Here is a 26,509-nt window from a genome sequence, read left to right on the forward strand (position 1 = left end):
TATCTAAGCATAATTTAATGTTGTGTGCTATTAAAATTATTAATGATTCAAGCCATTAAAAGTAGAGAATTACTTCATGTTGGTGATGTTGCTTTCAAAAGTTAATAGTTCAAGGTTAGTCTAGTCACCTCAAACTCTCAAAACATCATACACAAAAATGTACTCCCTCTGTTTTTTAGCTAGAGTCAAATTTGCACTTTTGTCAAGATACAATTTTGACCATCAATATTTTATTATAAGAGATTAGTAAAAATTATGAAAAAATTAATTTATAAAAGTAGACATTTGACAAATCCAACAATATATTATATGATCATATTTATATATTATATATTGGTAAAAAAATATTAAGTCAATGATGACATATGATTAGTGGAAAATCTCAACTCTAACTTAAAAAATAAACGGAGGGAGTAAATTATATTCACTTGGTTTTTACTTGTTTGAATATACAGTGACTATGCTTATATGAACTATATAGTAACCACTATATAAACCATTTTTTAGGGAAATTGGGTTAGTGGTTAATTAAGGAGCAAAGAATTCACGAGTACGTATAGAGAGATCTTCGAAGGCAATGGTCTCTAAGTTTGTGTTTAAACTAAATATGACTAGTTTAGCAAAGGTAAATTGGCTACACAATGTTGTTTTTTTTACATGAGACCGCCATATCATTCTAAAAGATACACTTTATTTCAAACTCAATAATAATGCAATATTCGATCTAAATTTATCTTATTTGAACTTATAAATTGTAATCCACCATTTTTTTTGTTTTAATTTTTTCTTAGATAAGAGGAAATAAAGTGAACATAATTTAATTCCGTGAAAGAAATTAAAGCAATCCAATACAAAAATATTTTCGCAAAGTGTTATTTTTGATGGCCGAGACGAAAAACCTAAAAATTAGAATTAACAAATATCCTCCTCCTTATCCACAATATTAGTAACCACCATGGCACCACCTAAACATAAATGGTTGAGCCTCTAAAGTCTAAACAATCCATCAACATCATTAACACCAAGAAAACTTCCTTTTGTCCATTCAATTTTTGCTCTACTTTCTCACTTCCTTTTTTCTCTCTCTCATCCACAAACCTAAATCCTAAAACCCTCTTTCATTTTCTCTCTCCTCCATTAATGGCGTCTCCGATTTCTCCTCCGACGCCCTTCACTTCGCCTGCAATTTTCTCCGATTCTAATCTCAACTTCCATAGTTGTGCCACCTTCTCCTTCAATTCTCCATTTCTCAGAAAACCTAATTTAATCCCCTCAATTTCCATTTCTAAACCTCAGAATTCCTCTTTCTGTTGCTGTCGCAGTAGTTCATCCGATTCTCCTTCGCCGTCACCTTCGCCTTCGTCTTCGTTGCAGCAATTTCTCGTTGCTGCTGCTCAGGCGGTTGAGGATTTCGTCAATTCGCGGTTTTCGCCGAAGAAGGATGAAGTGGTGGTGAGGGAGAAGAAATCGGAGGAAGGTGGTAATTTGGAGGTTGATGTTGATGGTTGGGATTGGGAACGCTGGTCATTGCATTTCAAGGAGGTTGAAGAACAAGAACGTTTGATTAATCTACTCAAGGTAATCAGTTTTGATTAGCTTTAATTTGAATTTCGTTATTGTATTAGAATTTAATTGATAGGCTTCGATTTTAATTGTTATTACTAGGTTACAATTCAGTTGAATTTGAATTTGAGGTGTATTTGGTTATCTTTTTATCAAATTGGAAATATTATGTGAATTGTACTGATTAAATCGAAAGAGAGTTGCAATTTTTAGAATATAACTCATGATCATATATTCTATTGTTCCATGGACAATATCCCTGGAAAAATCAACCCTGGTAGTGCCTCAATATTTTTTTTAAAGATCATTCATTGGTTTTGTTAAGATAATTTCAACAATTGTATTGCCCTGTTTCAGGCATTAAATACTACTTGGTAGGTTGTTCAATGAGTAATTGTTTGGGTTTTGAGTTTTGGTTGATCAAAGGACGATTTTTTTGTTCCCGGATTGTACTTATGCATGGAAGTAAAGATTGGATATTTGTTCCCAGAATGTGCGTATGCATGGAAGTGAAGTACGAATTTTTGTTCCTGGATTGTGCTTATGCATGGAAGTAAAGTACGATTTTTTGTTTCTGGATTGTGGCTATGCATGGAACTAAGGACGAATTTTGTTTCTGGATTGTGCTTATTCATGGAACTAAGAACAAATCTTTGTTCCTGAAATGTGCTTATGCATGGAAGTAATGAACGAATTTTGGTTCCCAGAATGTGCTTATGTTTAAGAAGTTTTTCAAGTTGGGTTTATTGATTTTTTTTGTTTGTCTGCTTTTTTGGTGCATTGCTGACTCTTTTAGAGATCATGGTCCTAGATGAGTCATATATACCTCATGTATAACATTATTCTCAATATAATCATGGGAGGTGAAAGCTACTCTCACTAGTTAGAGGGTAAAGATTCAACTTTCAAACTCTTTGACAAATCTCATGTTAAGTGTTTGTTGAGGCACAGGAAGGGTAAGGGAAAGGGAGGCTGGAAGGGTGGTTCTTACCTTTTTTTTAATTAATTTGGCCTCTGTGTGTATATAATTTTTTATTTTTTGTTTTATTTATTTATTTAATTTTTTGTGTTTATATCTCTGTTTATATGGAAATTTCTAATTTGATGCCAAATTACCAATGGTGGATGAATTTATGTGGTAGAAAAGGATTGAAATAAAAAGGTATTTTTGGTTTGACCTTTTTGTTTTTCTAAGCAATTCCTGTTGTTTGTCTTTATAGTCTCAACTTAGACATGCCATTGAGAAAGAGGATTATGAGGCTGCTGCAAGACTCAAGGTAGCCATTGCAGCTGCTGGGACAAAAGATGCTGTTGGAAGCGTGATGTGTTATTTAAAGGTTCCATTCTTGTCCTACAGTTTTCATTTGGAATATTATTACGCTTAGTTACGTTGCCTGAATAACTGTTTGATTGCAGAATGCCATTGAGGAGGAGCGCTACCAAGATGCTGTATTTGTGCGAGATAATGCTGGTGCTGGACTAGTAAGTAAAAGGAAATGGATTAATCTGTTACTGCATTACTATAGAACTTTTGGTTTCTTTGGAATAGGTGATCTATTGTGTGCATGTGTGTCTGTATGGGCTCCTGCACCTTACTTCAACATGAGCTTGTAAATTATATCTACTTGTGTGTTTTCCCAGTAGCATTAAATTTCTTCACGCCTTTCTGTTACTAAGGATAGTACATTTGATGAATATTAAATGTAGTTCAATTTTTGTTTCATTTCAGGTTGGCTGGTGGGCTGGTGTTTCCGATGATAGAAATGATCCCCATGGCTGTATAATTCGTATAAGTGCAGAGCATGGTAGATATGTGGCAAGAAGCTATAGTCCTAGGTAATCTCATCTCATAATGTGGAAAACAGTGGAAACCATGTACATTGTAGGAAAAAAAAAAAATTTATTGCAAAATAAAAAGATGTACACAATAGTTGAGTTATAAAAGTTGCAGCTAAACGAAATGTGCACATTTAACTCATAACATATGCAAATGAAATCCTTTTTATTCTTCTCATTTTAACACCCTTCTCTTACTTCTTTATGATTGACAAATTGCTTATATACAAAGTTGTGAAGTTTCTTAGTCTTAATCGTATTAGGTATATTTGTAGATTCTATAATGAGAGGTGTTAGCCTGGTAGGATGTTGAAGAAGTGGTTACCCCAAAGTATTAAAAAGAATCATAGCAGAGAAGGAAGAAAATTTGGCTGGAGAGGCAAGTTGTTCAATGTGCAGTATGAACAAGATCCATAGATTTTTCATTTACGGTGGACTGTTTGTGGATTGAGCATCAAAAGTCATACTATACTTATGAAGTGGATGCTAGCAATTTGAGGATGGTGTTGGACTTTTTTGATGATCATATATAGTATGGTATATATGTAAGCTGATTTGCAATGTCAAGTCCTTTTGAACAGATTTAATCACTGTGGTATGATTCAGAAGTAGTACTAAATACTTTTCTGGCTGTATCATTGGAGTCTATCAAATTGAGAAGAAGTAGGTTTAATCATGGTTTGAAATTCTTGTCTATTCTTGTTGATTAGTTCCCTTCAGACAAATTGTTATAGCTTTATGTGTTTCCCTCAGAATCCTTTGATCTAGTCTCATAATGTTAGAGTGTTATCTCATCTCAATCATTTCCCTGCTTGACTGTTGGTTTCCCTTAGGTGGGCTCGTGCCTTCCGATCCTGTTTATATCTAGGTTATTCAATTTATGCTGTGGGATTTTGGATGATTAACTTTATTTACTATCTGTTGGTAGTGTCTGAAGCAACTTACAAGAGAAAAGGGACTAGGAAGTAGTCTTCAATTAGGCATCTATTTAGGCAACATTGGCTGCCCATGTCGAAGCAAGAGGAAGGGTATGTGAGTTTTATGCTAGTAGTAGGGAACAGGTGGAAAGTGCTTTGCTATTAGTGATATTTTTAGCTGAATAATCAACAAAGTAATGAATTACTTTTTGGGCTGGGGCTTTTAATTTTCTTTAGCGAAATGTATCAAAAGGCTGCGCACTAATATGATACTGTGATAGGGATCTATCTATGCTTAAGCAAGCTGCACTTAACAAAAATTAAAAAATGTTGAAGAAAGGTGTGTGCATCAGTTGCGTCTCCTTTAAATCACCTCACCTAGACAAATAAAATGCTTGACCTTATCGTCTTGCAAGCCTTTTATTACTCTGTTCCAGGTTTTTATTGGGAGACAAGAGTTTGGGAAAGCTTTAGGCTCCAATTATTCTGATTGTTACCTGCCCAATCTGTTTGCATTCTTAAACTATGTTTCCAAAGTTCACAGTGATGACTATATCTCTTTAAGCTTCATAGATGTGTTTAGGATTAAACATGAGGAGCTCATAGCCTCATGAACCATTTCGTATCCACTTTGTGACATGTGCTCAAGTGGAGAACATGTTATATTTTGCTTTTTGTTTTCTTTCTCCTGTATATTAGGATTATTTGTCAATTAGCCCAGTATGGGAACAGCTTTAGCCACTATTTCTGTAGGGCTAATCACTTTATTTCAGGCAGCTAGCTACATCAACTGCTGGTGCTCCCTTGTTTGAGATCTATGTAACACTGAACAAGGAAGGTGACTACAGACAACAGGTGAATTATTTTCTTTTGATTTTGTTTGTTTTGTCTTCCTTTTTTATTTGAAGAACATTTGATGTTTTAAGCAAGCAAGATATTGTTTCCCGGGTCGTGGTGTAATGAGAATAATCCTTAGTTGCATTTGCATTTGTAAACGAAAGGTTATAAGAAGAGTTACGAAAGGGATAGATTCCTTGCCTTGATGGTAGAGGCAACCCTTTACCAAGTTAAAATAAATTTGCGTTTGATAGAGTTTATATATCTTGAGAGTTGATGCTTGAGTTTTATAAGATATACCTTTAGAAGATGCTGTGAACTTGTGAAACATATTCTTTTCAAGTCCTGCTTTTGATTTTGGGCAGGTATATGTTCTTAAATATGAACCTTATTGGTAAATCTTTATCTGTTTAGGCTGTATACTTGAAGAGAAAAGCAGTTCCTGAAACTTTTCCATCAGTGTTCCCAAAGTCGCCTGCTTCCCCAAGCAGTATGAAAATGAGTCCTGGAGGTGGGAAAACTGATATTTTTACTCCTGTGCTTGAAGATAATGATGATGATGATGAAGATAAAGATGATCCAGAGTTAGCTGATGGACTATCAGGTTTCCAAAATATATTACAAGATATGATCCCTGGTGTAAGAGTCAAAGTCTTGAAAGTAACTGCACCAGGAAAAGTAGATCGAGATCTGATATCTAAGGTGGTTGAGCAGATAATAGATGAAGAAGATGAAGATCAGGATATTGAGGCTGAGTTGAACAGTATAGACACAGAAGATACAGATGACGATATTCCTGGAGAAAGTGATGAAGAAAAGGATGATAATGAAGATGATCCTACTAGCAGTGACCTAGATAAGGAAGAGCAAAGTGAAATTGCTGTCAATGTAGTAGTTAGTGGTCTTGTGGAGAACCTATCTGGCACAACATCTTCTAAAGATCTGGTTCGTGTTCCAGCAAAACTCAAGTCAAAGGGACACAAATCTTTCTCTTTCTGTATACAGGATGATAAAAGTAAGCCAGAATCTGTTACAAAAGGTCAGACTTCGTCTAAAAGAAAGGCTAATGCTAAAGGCCGGCGCAGTATCGACCATGTAATGTCTGACCTTGTCAATTCTATAAGCCGAGGAGAAAAAATACCTGTAAAGGTAAACTTTCATTTCCTTTTTGAGTTTATTTCTGGTGTCTTATTTTTATGATTTTAGTTTCAAGTAGTACTTACGACTATGACCTACGCTGAAATATTGCAGGTACTTAAGGACGTGGGAGATTTGATTAGTCTCACTCTGAACCAAGTTCAGAATCGCCAGCCTTTGTCTGGATCTACGACATTCAATCGCATTGATTTACCATCGTATCCAGATCCCCTAAATGGTGATTAATTTCAGGACAAGTTCTTTCTTATTAACTAATGATGTTAGTCACAAATAATATGTCACTATTGGGCACTTGAGAAAGTCTTTTCCTTTCTAAATTCAAGCCTTACTTACTGTGGAGATATTCAGTATATTTTCTTTGATTAGGACTTTATATTGGATCCCATGGACCATACACCTCAGAAGTCATCCAGTTAAGATGCAAATTTGGCCAATGGAAAGAGGATGGTGGGAGCAAGGGGCCTTCAAATCTCCAATTCTATGAATACGTTGAGGCTGTAAAGCTTACAGGAGATCCTTATGTGCCTGCTGGTCAGGTAAATTTTTATTTTGGTTCATGATTAGATATGCCTATACTCCACCCTTGGAGGAAGCCTTGTTTAGATCTCTGTGTAGTTATGGGGTAGGGTAAATTTTGACTAATTCAAAAGGAGAGGTAGCATCTTGTAGTTTAGGCTTATGTACAAATCTGTTATGCTTACTGGTATAGCACTCATGCGATGCATGGTTTTCAAACTTATATATTAAGGCTAATACCGATTGAATTTGGCTGATCATCTTTACCTGGTAATGAAAAAAAAATGGGTGTCAATCTACTTTTTTTTTTACAGTAAATATGATAGGTACCAAGTCTAGGAATATTTATCTAATACAAATTATTATCTTGCCAAATGAATCACTCAATTTTCAGTATGATAAATAGTTAGATAGTAATTTCAGTCGTTGAACTTTTGTACAATTATTATGTCAAATTGATATAATGATAAACAGAAATTTCTCAGATGTCCTTACCCCTGCCCAAGAGTGCCGATAAAATGGTTAACTCTTAGCTGGGTGTATTAGGGTCCTTTCTGTGCCGACCACCATCACTACCTCCAGCATCTACCACTTCCTTATTTTAGCCCCTAGTTAATCCCCATTACCCCCAGCAACCATCATTTCCTTTCACTCTAAGCATAGCCCAGAAATATAGATGTAGCAAAGAAAGAACAAGAAAAAAGGTTTTACCTGTGATTGCATTTTTTTTTTTTTTTTTTTTTTTGGGGGGGGGGGGGGGGGTGTTGGGGGTGCTAATGTACTAAATATTAAGAGTTAAGACACAGTCTAAAACTCATTCTTTGCAGAGTATCCTAAAATTTTCAAGTGTATCTGTTCTTAGATTTATCTTTGATGCGCCAAGTCAATATTACAGGTTGCATTTCGTGCGAAGATTGGCAAAAGTTATCAGCTTCCTCACAAAGGGATAATTCCAGAAGAATTTGGAGTGGTGCGTATTTAAAACTTGGTGGTCATTAACCAATTAATTTAGTGCCCTCTTACCAACTTTTTGCCAAATATTCCTTTTTTGATGAGCCAGGTTGCTCGGTATAAAGGACAAGGAAGGCTAGCTGAGCCAGGATTCAGAAATCCAAGATGGGTTGATGGTGAACTTGTTATTCTTGATGGAAAGGTTCTTTTACCATCTCACTTGCTTTTTAAAATTACAATTCTTGGCTTCAGGATAGGAAAATCCTGTGGCCACTTATTGAAAATGCCTTGTAACATAATTACTGAAATTTTGCAGTATATTAAGGGAGGGCCTGTAGTAGGATTTGTCTATTGGGCTCCAGAGTATCAATTCCTAGTGTTTTTCAACCGCTTAAGGATCGAAGAATAGGTGTTTTTTGTATATGGAAGTTGGATCTGTCTTTTCTGTCTTTTTCCTGAGATCAAAAGGTGAGGAACCCTGTACTGCTTGTTTATCCAGTCCTGTTAATTATTCTTCTCTGTTTACATTTATGTTTAATTATTCTTCTCCACCATACTGCTGCAGCCTACAGTTCTGCTTGCTAGAGTATCATTAAGGGTAATATGGAGAATTTCAAAAAAAAAAAAATTGGGATGAAAAAAATAAAAATGTGGCCTGCAATTTTTTTTGATCAATGAATTCCAATAAAAATGTGGCTTGAGTATCATTAATGGGTATTTCTTGATTTTTTTTGGGGGTGGGTGTGTGTGTGGTGGTGGTTGGGGGGGGGGGGGGTGTTCTCACTTGGGGGAATACAACCAAAGTTACTAATACTGCTCATTGTGAAATTTTCTGCTGATCTAAGTAGTGGAATAATTATGATCATTTATCATAAAAAAAATTGCTAATTTTGCATCTTAATTCTTTTATCTTATTGAGAATGGGATAACCTAACATTGTGTCCAATGATTTCTATTATTCCTAACTGTAATTGGCACCTACGTCTATCTGCAAAGTTTGATACAAAAACAAGGGAGGACACTCTTTTAAAGGCTGAAAGTATACTACACAATCGCTGATATGCTTTTTTTGTTAAGTGCCTATTGTATTACACCAACTTTGGTTACCTGCTCAAATGCAGGTGAGATTATAGCTGTTTCATCTGCAGGCTATGGTGTTATCATTCTATCCTATTGTTTTCTGCAGCTTTAGGTAATTATTTGTAAGAAGCCTTTCATTCTGGATTGCGGAGCGCAAAGGATTGTATTTGTAGCAGGGTACATTTCCTATGCTGACATCACTGACAGACTGTAAGCAATTTTGGCTGATGAATGCATCTCCTAGGGCTTCAAACTATACAAGACTTATCAGCACCTCGGTTTTTTATGGGTAAATTTGCCCTGCAAATGCATGTAAATATACCTGTTTCAGCTCACAAACTTGTGCTATGGTTCTGTATATGCTAATAAATGTAGCATGATTTGTGTTTGTGTAGCTGTATGCATGGTTTTTTAAGATCGGTGCTGTTGGTTCTGCAATTTCTGTTTCTAGGTTTTGAGAGCTTTGTATGCTTGTAAATCTTAGACCAGCATTTTTTAGTGACAAGTATAGTTTGAGACTTAATACAATAATCTTGTTGGTTAATTGTTTTAGCTTCACTCTCCTGACTCCTGTGGCCGTTTGGACTTGTCATAGTCAGTCTGCTTGCTTACATGAACCCCTGTAAATTGGAAGCTTATGAGATGATCTTAATGAAAACAGCTGATCTTGAATGAGATTGTCTCATCCAATTCATGGGTGAGACTCACAAGAAGTTTACCTTTGAACTATAATTTGTCTGGAGAATTAAAGTATTGCTGAAGGACACCTGGACAAGATTTATATTTTAGCAGACTGGACAATAAAATTTTGATACTAATACAGTAATACTTGATGTTTGAGTAAATACTCTGGGTGCTTAGTTTCACTTATACATTAAGTGATAGTGTGATATAGAAACAAAATAAGTGGTTTTTGGAATTCAAATTTTGGGAATAAGCTCGACGCTTTCTTGCTTTCATGGTCCTCTTGCTAACACGTTGCTCACAATCTTTGCTCCCCTCTCTTTAGCCATGTAAAGCCCCATATGGTGCATTATCTCCTGTAACCAAATCAGTGATGTTTAGGTTCTGCTGTAAATATAGAAGATTCAACAATGATTTGAAGTGTAAGCTGAAAAATGTATTACTCGTACAATTGGTGCTCATGTGACTCAAAGCACTACTCTGTCCCAGATAAGGGACTTTTATTTAGCAATGAAGTTATTAAGACTTTTATTTGGAGATTGAGGAGTATTAGCATTTTACCTGTGGATGAGCAAAACCATGTTTACTAGTTTGAGCAACTTCGACGGGAAAATCAAATGTGGCGCAGCCATTAGAGTAAACCACCACATCGTTTAATGGAGAGAGAAAACCTCTAGTTTTTGCTGATAATGTTGAGCAGATGAAATCCAGCACGCAAATATCTGTGCATACTCCGACTACCAATAGCTTCAAGAACCAAAAACAGAAGAATGAACTACTGTCAAATGTAGGTCTGAGATCTTTTGTATGCCCATTAACATTAAGATAACGTTATAGTTTACCGATTCGATCTTGTTGGATTTCACCCAGTCCACAAAGACATTAGAGCCATCATTTTGGATGGAGCCTATGAATCCATCATAACAGTCTTTATGCCTAATTGTCACGTTTGATTCTTCCTCTAGCCATCTCAAAGCTGCAAGAGCAGAAGATATACAACTACATAGTTATATATAGGTTCACAGGAACATATATGATACTTTCTGGACTGGAGGGAGTATTGTACTTGTGTTTACAGGAACATGTATGATACTTTTGGGACGAAGGGAGTATTATACTTTTCTACGTTTACAGAAACATGTACGCTCTGCTATTGATGTTGGAAAAAAAAAAACTACTTACCGGAAACAAGATTTGATTCTTCTGATCCAGCCAAGCAGTGGGGAGGATAGGGATGCTCAGGTACATCAGGATGATGAGAATCAATGAAGGCCATTATTGGCCACTTTTTCTCACAGAAAAGCCTTGCTAGCCTCTCTGCTTCATTGATCATGTCTGACATTTGCTGATTATGTTCTGCAGGAGCCTGAAAAGTGAAAATACCCAATATATATATGTGTGCATATTATATTATATGATCAAATATTGATTCAGTTTTAGGATATGATCATATTAGGAAATATAAGAGTACTAATTAATGTTACCAAAGGGCCAGCTCCAATAGTGCAGAAACCATTGATGATGTCTACAAGAACCAGACCATAGCGAACGTTTTCGCTAAGCTCTAGAGTTTCCTGCTCAAGAGGCAGCTGATTCTTCAGAAGATCAGTAATTGGGGATGAAACCATCTTTGCTTTCTTTCTTTCTTTTGATATTTTGCCAATTTAATGTATGATTTTGAGGTTGGTAAGATATGCAATTGTTATAGTAGATGAGAAGTGAGATAGTGTTAGTCTTTCTATTGGATGGATCACAACAATTATTGATGAGTAAGTGGCTTTATGCGCAATTTGGTCAAAAGTTATTATCTGTGGAAAAGAGTTATCCTTGACTAATCTGACAAGGGGTGTGGAAATTATATTTTGGGGTCTATAGTCATCAATGTCGGTTGGATATGTGATTCAATTATTAGATCCTATATACTACCCTTGAATATTCTTAACTAAGCTAAACCACACTATTCTCATTTAGTTGCTTTGACAATGAAGGGCAAATAGTATTGAATGTGTTAGTATTGATATTTTGGCAAGTGCAAGTCTAAAAAATTTCATCGTCGAGGTTGGCTAGATCTCTAATTATAAGCGGTTAGCCTGTCGTTCAACACTATAAAAAAAGTGTGTCATTTTAGTAAATATAAAACTATAAACGGGTAAAAGGGAGGGGGATCGATTGCTTTTCCAAGTCAAAGTAAAAGAACAAGACCCACGATTTCAGGTTACAACTTGCAAACATCTGGTCATGCTGTAATAGAGAATTATATATAAAACACTTTATAGAGAACTAAAAGAAAAAGGAAAAAAAAAGTCAAGCTTTGGTTGAGAGATTATGATTAATAGAATTTTGTAGTGAGATAGATTATGCTCCCTATTGCTAAAAGGTTAATTTTAAAGATATCAAATGTAAAGCATTATATTAACATTATGGTATATTTATGTGGCTCACTCCCTATATGTTTGGGTCACATTTCATATGGAAAGTATAACACCAAGCTAAGCCTGGTCTAACGGAAAAGATTGCATCTTTTAACATTAAGGTTGGAGGTTCAATCCTTAGTAGAAACACTTTGAGAGTGGACAACCCTTACACTTTCCCCCTCACTCTAAGAGTGAGGGTTGAGGTTCGATCAGGATCCTTCTTCTTATATATATGTATTCCCTCCGTTTTTAAATACTTGCTCATCTTTTCTTTTACGGCCGTTTTTAAATACTTGCTCCATTTCTTTATTTGGAAACCTTTTACAATAATTAATTCATTTATCTCAACTAGTGGACTCAACATAAATCATATTTTATTAATTTCATATTTTCTTTCCTCCAATTCTCCCCACTACTTTTACTTTTTACCATTTTTTATTCTTCCACCAACCCCACTACATTTATATTTTATTTTATTTTTCAATTTCCGCGCATGGAGAATGAAGCAAGTATTAAAAAAACGGGGGGAGTATATATATATAGACTTGCTACAAGGAGATATAATAAACATGTACAAATGTTCTGTACACCAGTACACTCCCATCACATAGTGTAGTAGCTTATCAGCTTATGGCCTCACACTGCCTCTTATACCCACGCGTGTTAGTGCACTCTCAGACATCATAATTCGTATAGGAGTATAGCGCTCATATTGCCTCATTTTCATTTCCGGAAATATGTAGTCGGGGTAGGCATTTTCATGTATGGACTATTCTCAAACACAAGCTATTTGTAGGAAAAAAAAAAAGAAAAAAAAAAAAAGACACAACACACAAGGTGAAGGTAGAAAACTAAACTACACCAAGAATTCACCCAACAAAATAAACCTTATATAAACCCTTTGAAAATGATAGGGTCTTTAGCTTGTAGAGCTTCCAGAACCTTATTTGATTCATCATCTTCCTTCATCAGATATTCTCCTGTAAAATACAAATACCCTTCTTCTTCCTTCTCTATTCGCCTTCAAATTCGATCAATGGCTGACTCTGCCTTCAACAAAATCCAGATTAAGCGAGAGGACACTGTATGTTTTTCATCATCTTATAATCGTTGATTTTTATACTTTATTTTCTCCTTATTTCTTATAGTTTGACCAGATTTTTAGATGGGTATTATTTCTTGTCTTTGTTTCTTGTATTTTCTGCATGTTATTATTTGATTTTTTTATGAAAATTTGGATATAATTTAGCATATTTTAGCTGAGAAATGAAATGGGATTCTATCTAATTACGCTATTGGTTTTTTTCAGAGGGCAATTATTTGGGGGTTTTTGATGAGTAAATTATGTTAATTGTTAATGCTTTCTGGGTTTTGCATTTCTCTAATTGGATTTTGTGATTCGAGAAATTCTAGATACCATTATATTCATTATATTAATAATAACCTATGTTACTGGGAGATTAGGGAGGAGCTATCTTTTGGTTTGAGTTGTTGACTTTTAAAGCATAAGAGCGTTTCAAGGGTTCTGTTTTCACTAAAGATTTATGATTAATTTTTCGTGTATTGTTTGTACGAATTACTAGAGCTTTGATGCATATGTTATTGGAAAAGACGATGCTCCTGGGATTGTTGTGCTTCAAGAATGGTGGGGAGTAGACTATGAAATTAAGAACCATGCTATAAAAATATCTCAGCTGGAGCCTGGTTATAAGGCACTTATTCCAGAGTAAGGAATTTGTGGTTTCTTTGATTTTTATGAATCTTTGAGAGTATAATTTGAGTGTTCATATATACTTGTTCGTCATGTTTGTTTATTGCAGCTTGTACCGTGGAAAGGTGGGTTTAGATGCTGCTGAAGCTCAGCATTTGATGGAAGGTCTGGACTGGGCAGGTGCTATTAAGGATATTGAAGCTTCTGTCAATTGGCTTAAGGCAAATGGTTCGCAGAAGGTATGCGCTTGTTGGTCTGGTATTTGATTTTGCTGTGGAAAAATTGTAAAAGTTCTTGCTTTCTTTAGTTAGGCATGTTATTGTTATACAAAACTGTTCACTCCATGTACAAATTATGGGCGCGTTTTATTAATGAACCAACTCGTTTTGTAGGTTGGAGTAACTGGATATTGTATGGGAGGTGCTCTTTCGATTGCTAGTGCTGTCTTAGTGCCTGGAATTGATGCTGTTGTTGGCTTCTATGGAACTCCTTCACCACAGCTTGCTGATCCTGCCCAGGCTAAAGCTCCTGTCCAAGCTCATTTTGGGGATTTGGATAACATTGCTGGGTTTTCAGATGTGGCAGTAAGTCTCTTCCCCAAAATTTCCCCTCCCCACCTTTCACAACCCTCCACCTTGAATACAATAGCCAACTATTATTTCAGAACGATAAGAAATAGTGTGTTTTGAAATCCCGTTCGTTGGGTTTGGTAGTAGACAATGGAGGAATATGAATCCTTTTTTTTTTTTTTTTTTTTTTTGTCAAAAATTGACTGATATTCACTCTAGCTTCACTGACATGAAGCCCTTTTACACCTAATTTATGTTTACAGCATACATCTATATCCCCTCCTAAGCTCCTACAGTTGGTCGCATATGGCTATCGGAGTACAGATCCTATTGACCAGAAAAGGAGAACTTACAAACAATTCTCTTATCATCTTGTATAGAGAAAATAAATGAGTGAACACTGTAAATGGTACGAAGTATGTCGTATTTGATTACGAACCCAAGCATCATATAGTCACACTACAACTTGTTATCCAAAAAATTCTGCATTTCTGTGGTCCAACTCTGCACAGTCAAGGCCCTTTGTCTTTGGATGTTGCATTTACTTCACATGCACCCAAAATTAATGAAAGATTAGTTAAGTTAAATAGGTTGAGAGTTTCATTCCTAATATCTGTACTCACAAAGATGGCAATTATGGCATACAAATATGTGATTGAGCAGCAAGCTTTCCATGTAGATCAACTTGAGTATATTATATGTTATTCCATGACAATTAAACTGGGAAATGCTTTAAAAACCAAAACATAGTTCAGGATTATGCTCAATGTGATTTTATTGTCTATAATATAAAAACTGATTTTTTTTTTTTTTTTTTTTTTCATTATACTCTTCATATTACAATTATAATTGTAAAAGCAGCCATGTGTCAATATTTACTAAGGTTTGAATGCATTAGTGTGTTATGGTGAATTGGTGTTTTGGGTAAATGCATCTTTTAAGACTTTCTGAATATATATTTTGGTGGCATCTACTTGAAATCTCAGACTGCCAAAAGTTTGGAGGAAAAGTTGAAGTTATCCGGTGTGCCAAATGAGGTTCATATCTACCCAGGAAGTGGACATGCTTTCATGAACCTGTCTCCAGAAGGAATAGAGAGGAGGAAGGCCATGGGATTGAATGATCTAAATGAAGCTAATGTCCAGCTTGCATGGTCTCGCTTCCAGTCATGGATGTCTCGTTACTTGTCCTAAGCAAATATGTTGATCTTATTACTGCCTTTGAAACTTAGCTTTTATGTTTAGTCTTGAAAATAAGCTGCGTGTCTCAGTGTGTGACGCACTTTGTACATTATGAAATGAGCAGTATTATGTTTCTATGCTCAAATGGTCAATGAGCTACCAATGTGCGCTTTTATAATTTATTATTACTCATATATTCAAATAAGCATTGAACACTCAATTTATTTTCCATGTTCATTTTTTGTTGCTCATTCGGACATTGTGTAAAAAAAAGAGGGGAAAAAAAAAAAAAAAAACATTCAATAGATAAATTGAAATATTTCCAAGTAAAATAAAATTTTAATAACATAGGGGAGGGGGTCTGCACTTATTGATGCTCAAGCAAGTATATGTTGATCCATTTAATCAAATGTGTCGAAAACTTTGACATTAAGTCACTAACTTGATTTTTTTTTAATGTTCGGTTGGCATTGTGTTGTGTTGTCATGTCATGTTAGTTTTTGCCCGCGCCTCCAGTTCTCAATGTATTTTCTTGTGCCTCGAGCTAAAACATCAAATCCTTTAATGTAATTTGTATTAACTTTATGTTTACTAAAATAAACCGACTTTAATATTTTTGTAGGAAAAATACAAGCTAATTTATATTAAAAGAAATCAATGAGATTAGCATCTGCTTAATTAAGTAAAAATCTCACTTATATATACCACCAATTAATCATTCGAATATGGTAACTAAAGGCCCGTTCACTTTAGCTTAATTTCATTTTAATTCAGTTTATCTCCAATCATTTCAGATCACTTCAGTAAATGTGAACCGTTCCTAACTACTACACTAAACTTTTTTTTTTTTTTTTTAAAGGAACTGCACTAAACTTTTACCATAGCTTTATTTTGAAAGCAATTTTTTCCAAATAAAAGATAAAAAAAAAAAAAAAAAAAAAAATTATCAACAATATTCTTTCTAATCCACAAAAAAAAAAAAAAAAAAAAAAAAAAACATATTTATTCCACAAAAAACATCGTTACATTTTCATATTACAGTAATCAAAGCCTAACCTTCAACCTTTACACTATTTATTCTTCTTTCCCTTCAATTTTGGAACCCACTTTTTGCCACCAATTTCACCAGCAAAAACCCAAATCCCAGAAAAATATGGCATCACAAAACCCTCCTTCTTCATCACCTCAAAACCCAGAATTAAGGAAAGACAAAATCAACAACAGATGGGTTGTTTTTTCTCCAGCAAGATCCAAACGCCCTTCTGATTTCAAGTCCAAATCCCCTGTTTCAGACCCCAATCTAACTCAGTCGCAGACTTGCCCTTTTTGTATTGGGCACGAGCACGAATGTGCCCCGGAGATTTTCCGGGTTCTGGATGACTCGGATTCTTATTCTAATTGGAGGATCAGAGTCATCCAGAACTTATATCCCGCTCTTAGCAGGGATATACAACCCCACAATCCGGGTTTAGTAAACCCGGATTGTGGGGTTGTACCCGGGTTTGGGTTTCATGATGTTGTGATTGAGACAACCACCCACCCGGTTCATTTGTCTGATCTTCCCGGGTCCGGAGTTGGGGAGGTTTTGATGGCTTATAAAAAGAGGGCGCTTCAAATTGCTTCTTTTGATGACATTCAATATATTCAGGTTTGGTTTTTCTCTTATGTCCTTTTTTAGTGTTAATGTTGATAATTGCATTTGGTTTATCACCAATATATCCGTGTCCGAATGTCCAACTCGGCTATTTTGTGAAAAGTTTTTATAATGTTGTCCTGAATGAAGTGTGCGTGGAATTTATTCCAGGATGTGAGACTACTAATTTTGCAAAAGAATAACTGGTTGATATGATTGGTTTAAAGAGTATGTTCATTATTGGTGCAATTGGAACTGAAATTACTACTGTTAGTATTGTTAGGTCCAAATTTGGTGAATTGAAACTAAAATTACTACTTTTGGTAGTGTTAGCTCCAAAATTGGTGCAATTGGAATAAAAATTACTACTTTTGGACTTTTGGTAGTGTGGGTAAAGGGTGTGATAGTTTTGTATTTGTGTGGATATTTGGTTGTATGATAAAGTTGTAATCTTGTTGAACTTGGAAAAAGAGGGGAGAAAGTTCATGTTGAAAAATAGTAACGAGTGATACATAATTTATGTGTCCTTTTTGTTAGATATGATGTTGCCTATTATTAGAAAGGGCTTTTGTTAGGATATTGTGAGACTTTGGGGATTAGTGTTCTTTCTAATTTTCAAATGTGTAAACAAGAAGCATTCAATTTGGATGTTGAACATTTAAGTTTTGATGGCCATTGTTGATCTGCTTTGTTTTCAATATTAATTACACTCAAGTAGATGGGTTGGATACAGGCATACAGCCCATACAGGTATCTGTGTAAGTGTGACTTGGCTATTCAATGAAGTATTTTCGTATTAATATATTTTCAAGTGTCCATAGTCTCATTCTTAAGCTGAAGTGTAGAGAATTTGACTTGGCTAGTTGAGGTAAATCGAAGAGTCCAAGTTTGATGGCCTAAATGTCTTAAACTGAGCCCCGTCATGTTTGACTAACTTTCTCCCTATCCTTCCTTGCTTGCTAAAACCAACCATTTGATGCTGAGTAGGTGTTCAAAAATCATGGAGCTTCTGCTGGAGCGTCAATGAGCCATTCTCATAGTCAGATAATAGCTCTTCCCATTGTTCCCCCTTCTGTATCTACTCGCCTTGCAGCTATGAAAGAGCATTTTGAGCTGACAGGGAACTGCATCCTTTGTGAGAAGTTACCGAAAGAGCTTCTTATTTATGGATCAAGACACTTTGTTTCAGTTGTTCCATATGCTGCAAGCTATGCCTTTGAGATTTGGATTATTCCGCGGTTTCACTCTGCCCATTTCCATGATATAGATGAGGAAAAGGTGATATTTACTGCTCCTGTTCCCTTATACGTAGTAATTCATTTTGTTAGTTTTCATTTTGTGTTGACTGTATTTTTAGCCAGGAAAAAATTACTTAATTTTTATTTTTGCACTAAATTAAGTTCACATCTTGACTAAATGACTAAGATCTTTCTACAATCTTATAAAGTTCTAAAGTTGAATAGATGAGTACTTTTGAAATTTCAAAAATTGTGTATCGGAGCAGATATAATGTTGTTGAATAGATGAGTACTTTCGAAAATTCAAAGATTGTGTATTGTAACAAAAATAAGTTGTTGAATAATGAGGATTAGCTTAGCTATTAGCAAAGAGTAAAATTGGTATATTGAGAGTTACAATATACTGTATTGTGGAAATTACTTTATAGAGGAATGGGGTTTACATATCCTGCTGATTCATGATTATCCATCCATTCTTTAGTATAAATTGGTTTGTCTGTGTATAACCGATGTTCTCATCATTGTTATGCTCATGAATTCGTAATGGGACTCATGGGAGGTCCTTCCATGTCAATAAGCACAAGTTTTAGAATTCGTTGTTGAAAACTAAGAGATGTGCTGATGCATAGGAATGAGTCCAGTTGAGTACAGCTTGGCAACAGAGACAGAAATATCAATAATCCTCTTATTGCTCAAGTCTAAATGTATTTTTCATACCCTTCTCTCCCCCCCCCCCCTGATTTCCAATTGAAATTGATATTTCGATAGTAATTTACCGAAACAGTACTCGTACATTATTTCAGCTTTCACGAAACTACATTTGCAACTTTGCAGTACCAAACTGTCATTTTCATCCAATCATTGATGTTTATATTAAGATTCTGACATTGTTTGGTCTCTGTATGCAGGCAGACGACCTTGGTGGATTACTCAAACTTATGCTGAAAAAGATGGCTTTGCAACTAAATAACCCACCATTTAACTATATGATTCACACATCTCCTTTGCGAATTGATGATTCACAATTGAGCTGCAGTCACTGGTTTCTACAGATAGTCCCTCAGTTGACTGTGTTAGCTGGATTTGAAATCGCAACTGGATGTCACATTAATCCAGTATTTCCTCAAGATGCCGCGAAGATATTAAGAGAAGTTAATGTTGAAGGCAGTGAAGAGATTTTCAAAGAAGTTAGTGTTGAAGATTCAGAGGAGATACCGAAAGAAGTTAAGGTTGATTGTTGAGATGTGGACTCGAGTATGGAAAAGAGTAGTTTGAGATGATACGAAGTATCAATTTTTTCGGTGAATAATGAAATATAAGCACTCCATTTGTTTCAAAGTTATTATGTTATACGTGATTTTATCATGTCATGACTATATACAGTTTTAAGACAAGAATTGACCCGTTGAGAGATTGTAATGTGATGCATGCCACATTCGCATGTAATAGTTTATTTTTAGGATGACATAATGAATGATGTAATTTTTTATTTTTTGACGGAATGAATGATGTATGTTGAACATGACGTACTAATATAATACGAAGTATTCTAACATCCTGTACAAGTGTACAACTCCTTCATAATATTTCTACTGATGTGATATCGTTTACATCATGGAGTATGATATAAGTTTTTTTTTTTTTTTTTTTTTGACAGGATGATATAAATTGAGCTATCTAAAAAGGATGTGGTAGTGAAGTAGTAGTATCGCTTCTCATATTATATTAGGGTTCAAATTTTATGGGTCTCAATCTCATTAATCATGATTTACCTTGTTTGTCATGTTCTAAAATTTGATCGTAGCTTTGCCTATCTATTTCGAAAACAAGGACTAAGTAAAATTATTTCTTTCTTCTAAAACAACAATTTGCCTATCTATTCCGAAAACAAGGATTAATTAGGTAATTTCTTTCTTCTAAAAAAAACTAATAATTATAGGGTCAATAAAGTTCTATGATCAAATTCATGTTTGTAGTTACACTTGACATAAAATGCTTTAAGCTCATGATAGATACATGAACACGAAAAATATAAAAAAAAAAAATGTAAAATCAACTGCTTGATTGTGAAATATCAATAAATCAAAATAAAAATTTTTTTGATGAAAAATAAATCAAAATAATTAATAAAACAAAAATTACCTACACACTAAAGATTTACTAGCTACACGGTGTAGAACATATCGGTTTTACAATATTTTTTTTTCCCTTTTAATGTGTTGTTCCCTTGCCACTAAATAACTATAGTCGTGTTAGACCATGTTAGCTACATATAACAATATGTTCCCCATTTTGAACCATATAACAATATCTTCCCCATTTTTCCTACCTTAGACAAGTAATTCATTTGTACTAATCAAAAGATAAAACTTTATGCAAATCATCCAAAGGAGGCATTTCTTTTAACAACCTATCCATCTCTTTGTAAGACAAATTCCTAGACAAAAACGAATAACTCCCACCACCACCAGCAGCACCACCACCTCGACCCATATAATCTTGAAGGTTGTTTCCCTCACAACAATCAAGCATGAAATGGCCCTCAGGCGTCGTCTGAGGGCCATGACTCGTACGTGCTAGCCTCGATTGAGGCCGAGCACTAATTTTTTCTTTACTTACTTTCATAACCCGTGAAGTTGAAGGCGCGTAAGCTATGGTGGAGTCCTTCCCAGTGAGATCTTGAACCACAGACTTGAAACTACAAGCATCAGTTTCCACATATTGTGTCTTTATATGCACAACTTTCATAGGCTGCCTTAATTTTGATCTACTGGACATGGAGTTAAATCACTTTTAACAAGTGTTTAACTCTTTGGAAAGTTAAGCTAAGATTTTTGAGATTTATATAAAAAAAAAATTCTCAGCTTTTTTATGTTTTGGGAAATTTTATAATAATTAGATGATTCATTATATAGTAATAGAATGAAGCAAAGATAAGCAATCAAAAATGATTGGTTAGATAAAGTGGACCGTTACTTTTAGCAGCAGTCTATGAAGACCAAAAACCTTGATTTATAAAATAAATATATAAATTCAACAATAGCCAATTTTGTGGATTTTATTAAAAGATTTGGTCAAGCCAATTGAATAGGAACTAGGAAGGTTCTTTGATGAAATTAAGAAAGGCGTATACTTGTATATGAATGTGATTTATCCTTGATGATAGGTACGTGTAAATTTGTTCTAGGGCATTAATATCCCTTTTTTTGGGGTCCCAATAATTCAACTTATTGAACAAAGGTTATTTTCAAGAGAAGTAGATGAGCAGGAAAGAGGGAAGTGGGGTTTAGTAATTTAGTATAAGGGGTGATGCATGTGGAAATTACTTGGAGGGGAGTTAAGAAATGGTCATAGATAAGGATATTCTGAACATATGTTTGATTGCTCTTGTTTTTGTGGTGAACTTAAAGTACTTTATTCATTTGTTTTATACTTTTATCGATGTAAATATTTGATTACAAATATCTTTAATCTTACACTAGTGAAAATTATAAAAATTAGATATTAATAAAGTACTCATCAATACGAATAAAAAAGATCTCATATGACTATGTTTGTTATTATATATAGAGAGAAATTTATAATATTCCTTCTAATTTTTAAAAGTTAAAAAGATTCTAAATGGGATTAATATTATGAAATGGAGGGACAATATAAAATGCATGACTAAACTAATTCAAAAAGTTTCTAATTATGGTAATAAAAATAAGGGTTATTGATTGATCACTCTTACAATCTAATATATATATATAAAGGGGAGTTTTTTCCCGAGTTTTTAGAGAGCCACGTAGGATTTAATTTTTTCAGCACGCCATGTAGGATAATAAATTTTAGTAGTAGCCAATTAAATACGAGATTATTAATTTCTTTTCTAATTAAATAATTTAAATGACACGTAAGCAAAATTGGCGAATGAGATTTTCCAGTTTAAATTAATTAAATATAAAATATTATCATTTGATATCAGTAATTTTATCTAAATATATAACAAATTTTAGCAAATATATATATATATATATATATATATATATATATATATATATATATATATATATATATATATATATAATATTTAAAAAAATTCAAACAAACCGTGCATCGCACGGTGTTCATCTAGTAAAGTCTAACTTTGTGGTTTGTTGTAATTTCGGTTCATTTTTGTTAAAAAAAAAAGGCTTATTATCACTCTGAAAATTAATTTTAACTAATGTTAGTTCGTTGCAAATTGGATTCATTTTTATTTGGTTATTTATAATTAAAAATCTCTATTTAACTTTGCATAACTTTCTTCAGATTTTTTAAGCATGACATAAATAACTAGATTTTTTTGTTCTTTGTTTAAGCAATCCAAGACTCAAAGTTAAGATTATTTGTTTTAATCTTTTTAAAAGATATTGCAACATATTACAAGTATTACACTTAGCTTGTACATTAGAATTATTTCATGTAAATTTTCTGGTGATGTAATAGTGATGATGTCACACATTGATTAAATATATTGCTGATATTTGATGTCATAACTCAATACTTCAAAAATCTAGAAGCTTCAAATAGAGAAAATCCACCATTTTGTCTAGAAGGAGCCTTGACTGATTTCTTGCTAATAATAATAATAATAATAAGTGATCTTGAATACTTTTATTAATCACAATTCTTGACTTTAAAATGCTCCTTAACAACTCTATTCCACTTTACTTGTATCTCTGTTTTTATTCATATATTATGCGTTTGCAACATATACCGGATATGGATATGTAGTGATATATGATAAATGATCATTCAATTCTTTATAGTTGACTTTTGGCTTTTTGATGCAACCCAATAGTCAAATTATACACTTGGTTAATTAATGACTTTTTGATTGGTCCGAGATAATCTTTGAAGCCAATATGAAAAATCTAATCTCGTTAGCTTCTTTATTTTTTCTTTCCCTTTTCTTTATTTTAATCAATTCCAAAATTATTTGAATATTTTATTTTTGGTATAATCCACCAATTATATACTTTCAGTTCAAGAACTAGATGCTCAAAGTATAATTAAGTAAATGCTGATTTATAAAAATGCCTACTTAATTTTTATACTGCGTTGACTTTGTTCATCAGTTATCAATCAAAGTGTTGCGATCATAAAGAAGGAGAAATTAGAAGCCAAAACAACACACGACTACATGATACATTGCCCCAAAAGGCCAAAACCAAAACAAAAAATGAGTAGATAGAGTAGATAGAGTCTATAATTAGAAGAAAGCCAAGTTATATGCTCTTTTTCCACCAAATGCCATCTTTCAAAATATAACACCACAAATCCAATGCTTACATCCACCATATTCGTTCAGCCCACTTCATTCTTAGTGCCAAAACCCCAAATTTTCCCGCCAAGATCCACCCAATTTTCTCTGCCCACCAAAATTTGCAACCCAAAGATGTCAAATTTTGGTGGGTTCTCAGTAAAAGCTCAAGTGAGTGGTGAAATTGAACCAAAAACACTAATTGAGTATGTGGGTAAAGGAGGAATTGATGTGGGTGATGATTTGGTGGTCTTAATCGATCATTTACAATATGCTTGCAAGAAAATTGCTGCTCTTATAGCTTCACCTTACAATTCTAGTCTTGGAAAATTTGTGGAAGGTTCTGGAAATAGTTCTGGGTCTGATAGAAATGCTCCTAAACCCCTTGATATTGTCTCGGTATGATTTTATTTCTTTAAGTGTACCTTGTATGTTTAGTTCAATTTCTTATTAATTACCTGTGTTGGATTCTTGACACTCGGACATGAGTATGATCAATTACGCTTAGAAATGTACCCGTGTTTAATAAAAGTGACCGGATTGAGTAAAACATACTATCATATATTCATAGCTCATGATTTTGGTGATTGAATTCACTTTGCCCTGTTTGATAATGGATTAATTTAGTAGAGAGAGGTATTTTGTTTTGGTGCTTGATATTAGAAGAATTCATGTTTCTGACCCTATTGCAGCTAGTTGTTTTTAGCAAATTTGTGAGTATTATCTCTCAATGTATGATGGTATAAGTGTTGGGTATAGATGGATTTGAGATGATATGGGAGCAAGGTTGGTTTTAGAAGCTACAGGAATCTGTGCCAAATGCTGTTGGGTATAATTTGTCACAATGTTGAAGTGGACTCAGGTTGTCTTTGCTTGGCGATTGCAAAGACTTCCTTGTACCTTCCTTTAGCTTAACATTTGTCTGCTGTTATAGTCCAGGTTATGCTTACATATGCCTTTTTTGTTAAAACAATTCTTTTTAGAGTTTGCCCAAGTGAATTTGAGACCTTGTGTGATTATGATTTATATCACCGATTATACTGGACTGAAATTTTCATCTTTCTTTTTGATAGTTGTTGGCCTATTGGGGTGTTGTGAACTTGGGATTAGTAGTACTAAAAATGTAAGTGATGAAATTCGTAGAGTAGATTGCAGAGAGGAACACTATTAACCGGACATACTATCATAGAAGCATGGGATCTTGGGGCATCACCTCAAGTGATCACCTCCCGCCACTTCTGAATATGAATTTCAACGACCACATGTTATCTGTACTGTCAGGCAACTCTGGGAATGAGCATTAAATCTCATGAGTCTCATCCGAGGATAACATGATTTATACCTTCTATTGATTGAATAAAGTCAAATGGATAGTATTACTCTGATGAAGACACTTGGTTATGCAGAATGAAATTATTTTGTCTTCTCTTCAACGATCAGGAAAAGTAGCAATTGTGGCTTCTGAAGAAAATGATGCCCCAGTTTGTTTGACTGATGATGGTCCATATGTGGTGGTTATGGATCCTCTTGATGGGTCACGAAATATTGATGCATCAATCCCCACTGGAACAATTTTTGGCATTTACAATCGTCTCAAGGAACTAGATCACCTACCTCACAATGAGAAGGCATCGTTGAATTCACTTCAAAGTGGTACCAAGCTTGTTGCTGCTGGTTATGTTCTCTATTCATCAGCCACTATTTTCTGTGCCACTTTTGGCTCTGGAGTCCATTCATTCACTCTGGATCGTTCAACAGGCGATTTTATACTTACACATCCTAGTATCCAAATTCCACCTCGAGGTATGCTGAATGTTGAAGTTCATGTTGAATTTGTGACAAGTTTAAGGTTCTTGATATTCATAACCAATCTATTTTCTACTTGTTAAATAAGCTCTTCACCTTAGATTGTGCAGTCCTTTTCTATTAATGGTTTCTATGAGCATGGAAGTCATGAGAACAGGAAAGATTTTATCCTTGTATCTTTTAATAATATAATGTTTCATGTACATATCAGACTGTGGCTCAAACTCACTAAGAATGCATGTTGTTTAGAATTTTCTATTGAGTGAATTACATGGAGTGTCTGGTTCTATTTTCTCTTTTGCTGTCATGCAAAGTAGGCAAATCTCTTTGTTGAAAAAATGTGCAACTGGTTAAAAAGGGTCTGTTTTCTACTGATGATGTCTAACCTTTCAGGTCAGATATATTCTGTAAATGATGCCCGTTAATTTGATTGGCCGGAAGGTTTGAGGCAGTATATTGACACTGTTAGACAAGGAAAAGGAAAATATCCAAAGAAATACTCTGCCCGCTATATATGCTCACTGGTTGCTGATTTTCATAGGACTTTATTATACGGTGGAGTGGCAATGAATCCAAGGGATCATCTTCGGCTTGTATATGAAGCAAACCCCCTCAGCTTTGTTGCAGAACAGGCTGGGGGGAAAGGTTCTGATGGTAAAAGTAGGATTCTTTCCATCCAGCCTATTAAGCTTCACCAAAGATTACCTCTATTTCTAGGTAGTCCTGAAGATATTGATGAGTTGGAGAGTTACGAAGATATTCAACAGACTGTTAATCCCGGATATGAAGTATGATCGGCAGTGCATATTTGTGTCACTGGTATTGTCCAATATTTTGGTATATTTACTTTTATTTTCTGCAAATTCTGTGCAGAATAAATTTTAGAGTCACTTTGTTGTCTATTACCAGGAATCTGACCTTTGTTTTCTTCTTAAGATATACTGGAAGATTATGTTATGAACTTTTGGTTTGGTTAGTTGTTTGCATTAGTAAACTTGGCTGGTATGGCCCTAAGTAACCTGGTGGGACTGTTAATAGTGCAAATGCAAGTTTTTGCTCCCAAATGCAGGAAAACAAAATACTATAATAGTATTATGAAATCTGAATATCTGATGTGTGTACATGCCA

General features: G+C 34.4%; 5 protein-coding genes and 1 pseudogene across 7 annotated transcripts; 4 read left to right on the forward strand and 2 right to left on the reverse strand.

Moving 5' to 3' along the window:
* The first annotated feature begins 1,003 nt into the window (after window positions 1-1,003).
* LOC145590106 (protein EXECUTER 1, chloroplastic-like) lies at window positions 1,004-9,258 on the forward strand. Of its 2 annotated transcripts, none has more exons than XM_081646849.1 (12): window positions 1,004-1,578; window positions 2,784-2,900; window positions 2,980-3,045; window positions 3,293-3,399; window positions 5,090-5,171; window positions 5,568-6,302; window positions 6,405-6,528; window positions 6,678-6,847; window positions 7,723-7,797; window positions 7,888-7,980; window positions 8,095-8,246; window positions 8,900-9,258. In XM_081646849.1, the coding sequence occupies exons 1-11, from the start codon at window positions 1,141-1,143 to the stop codon at window positions 8,185-8,187; spliced, it is 2,100 nt and encodes a 699-aa protein (XP_081502975.1). In that variant the 5' UTR covers window positions 1,004-1,140; the 3' UTR covers window positions 8,188-8,246; window positions 8,900-9,258. The 2 variants fall into 2 exon arrangements, with proteins under 2 accessions (XP_081502975.1, XP_081502974.1); XM_081646848.1 differs by having other exon boundaries at window positions 1,006-1,578; window positions 8,965-9,258.
* A 353-nt stretch (window positions 9,259-9,611) lies between these two features.
* On the reverse strand, window positions 9,612-11,288 carry LOC145590107 (nicotinamidase 1-like). The gene is made up of 5 exons (XM_081646850.1): window positions 11,027-11,288; window positions 10,725-10,908; window positions 10,385-10,518; window positions 10,104-10,289; window positions 9,612-9,898 (listed from the first exon to the last, which is right to left on the reverse strand). The coding sequence occupies exons 1-5, from the start codon at window positions 11,168-11,170 to the stop codon at window positions 9,815-9,817; spliced, it is 732 nt and encodes a 243-aa protein (XP_081502976.1). The 5' UTR covers window positions 11,171-11,288; the 3' UTR covers window positions 9,612-9,814.
* Window positions 11,289-12,795: 1,507 nt separating this feature from the next.
* Window positions 12,796-15,580, forward strand: LOC145590109 (uncharacterized). The gene is made up of 5 exons (XM_081646853.1): window positions 12,796-13,040; window positions 13,540-13,682; window positions 13,777-13,906; window positions 14,060-14,251; window positions 15,223-15,580. The coding sequence occupies exons 1-5, from the start codon at window positions 12,864-12,866 to the stop codon at window positions 15,427-15,429; spliced, it is 849 nt and encodes a 282-aa protein (XP_081502979.1). The 5' UTR covers window positions 12,796-12,863; the 3' UTR covers window positions 15,430-15,580.
* Window positions 15,581-16,526: 946 nt separating this feature from the next.
* LOC145590108 (ADP-glucose phosphorylase-like) lies at window positions 16,527-19,843 on the forward strand. The gene is made up of 3 exons (XM_081646852.1): window positions 16,527-17,065; window positions 18,038-18,328; window positions 19,197-19,843. The coding sequence occupies exons 1-3, from the start codon at window positions 16,571-16,573 to the stop codon at window positions 19,527-19,529; spliced, it is 1,119 nt and encodes a 372-aa protein (XP_081502978.1). The 5' UTR covers window positions 16,527-16,570; the 3' UTR covers window positions 19,530-19,843.
* A 797-nt stretch (window positions 19,844-20,640) lies between these two features.
* Window positions 20,641-21,066, reverse strand: LOC145589262 (VQ motif-containing protein 10-like). The gene has a single exon (XM_081645791.1). The coding sequence runs from the start codon at window positions 21,064-21,066 to the stop codon at window positions 20,641-20,643; it is 426 nt and encodes a 141-aa protein (XP_081501917.1).
* A 2,408-nt stretch (window positions 21,067-23,474) lies between these two features.
* LOC145588441 (fructose-1,6-bisphosphatase, chloroplastic-like) lies at window positions 23,475-26,375 on the forward strand (annotated as a pseudogene). Its single transcript, XR_014101590.1, has 3 exons — window positions 23,475-23,974; window positions 24,982-25,378; window positions 25,775-26,375. The product of XR_014101590.1 is annotated as a fructose-1,6-bisphosphatase, chloroplastic-like (transcript).
* Window positions 26,376-26,509: the final 134 nt, after the last annotated feature.

This window comes from Chenopodium album, chromosome 17 (assembly GCF_948465745.1).
Source record: "Chenopodium album chromosome 17, dcCheAlbu1.1, whole genome shotgun sequence".
Classification (NCBI taxonomy): domain Eukaryota; kingdom Viridiplantae; phylum Streptophyta; class Magnoliopsida; order Caryophyllales; family Amaranthaceae; genus Chenopodium; species Chenopodium album.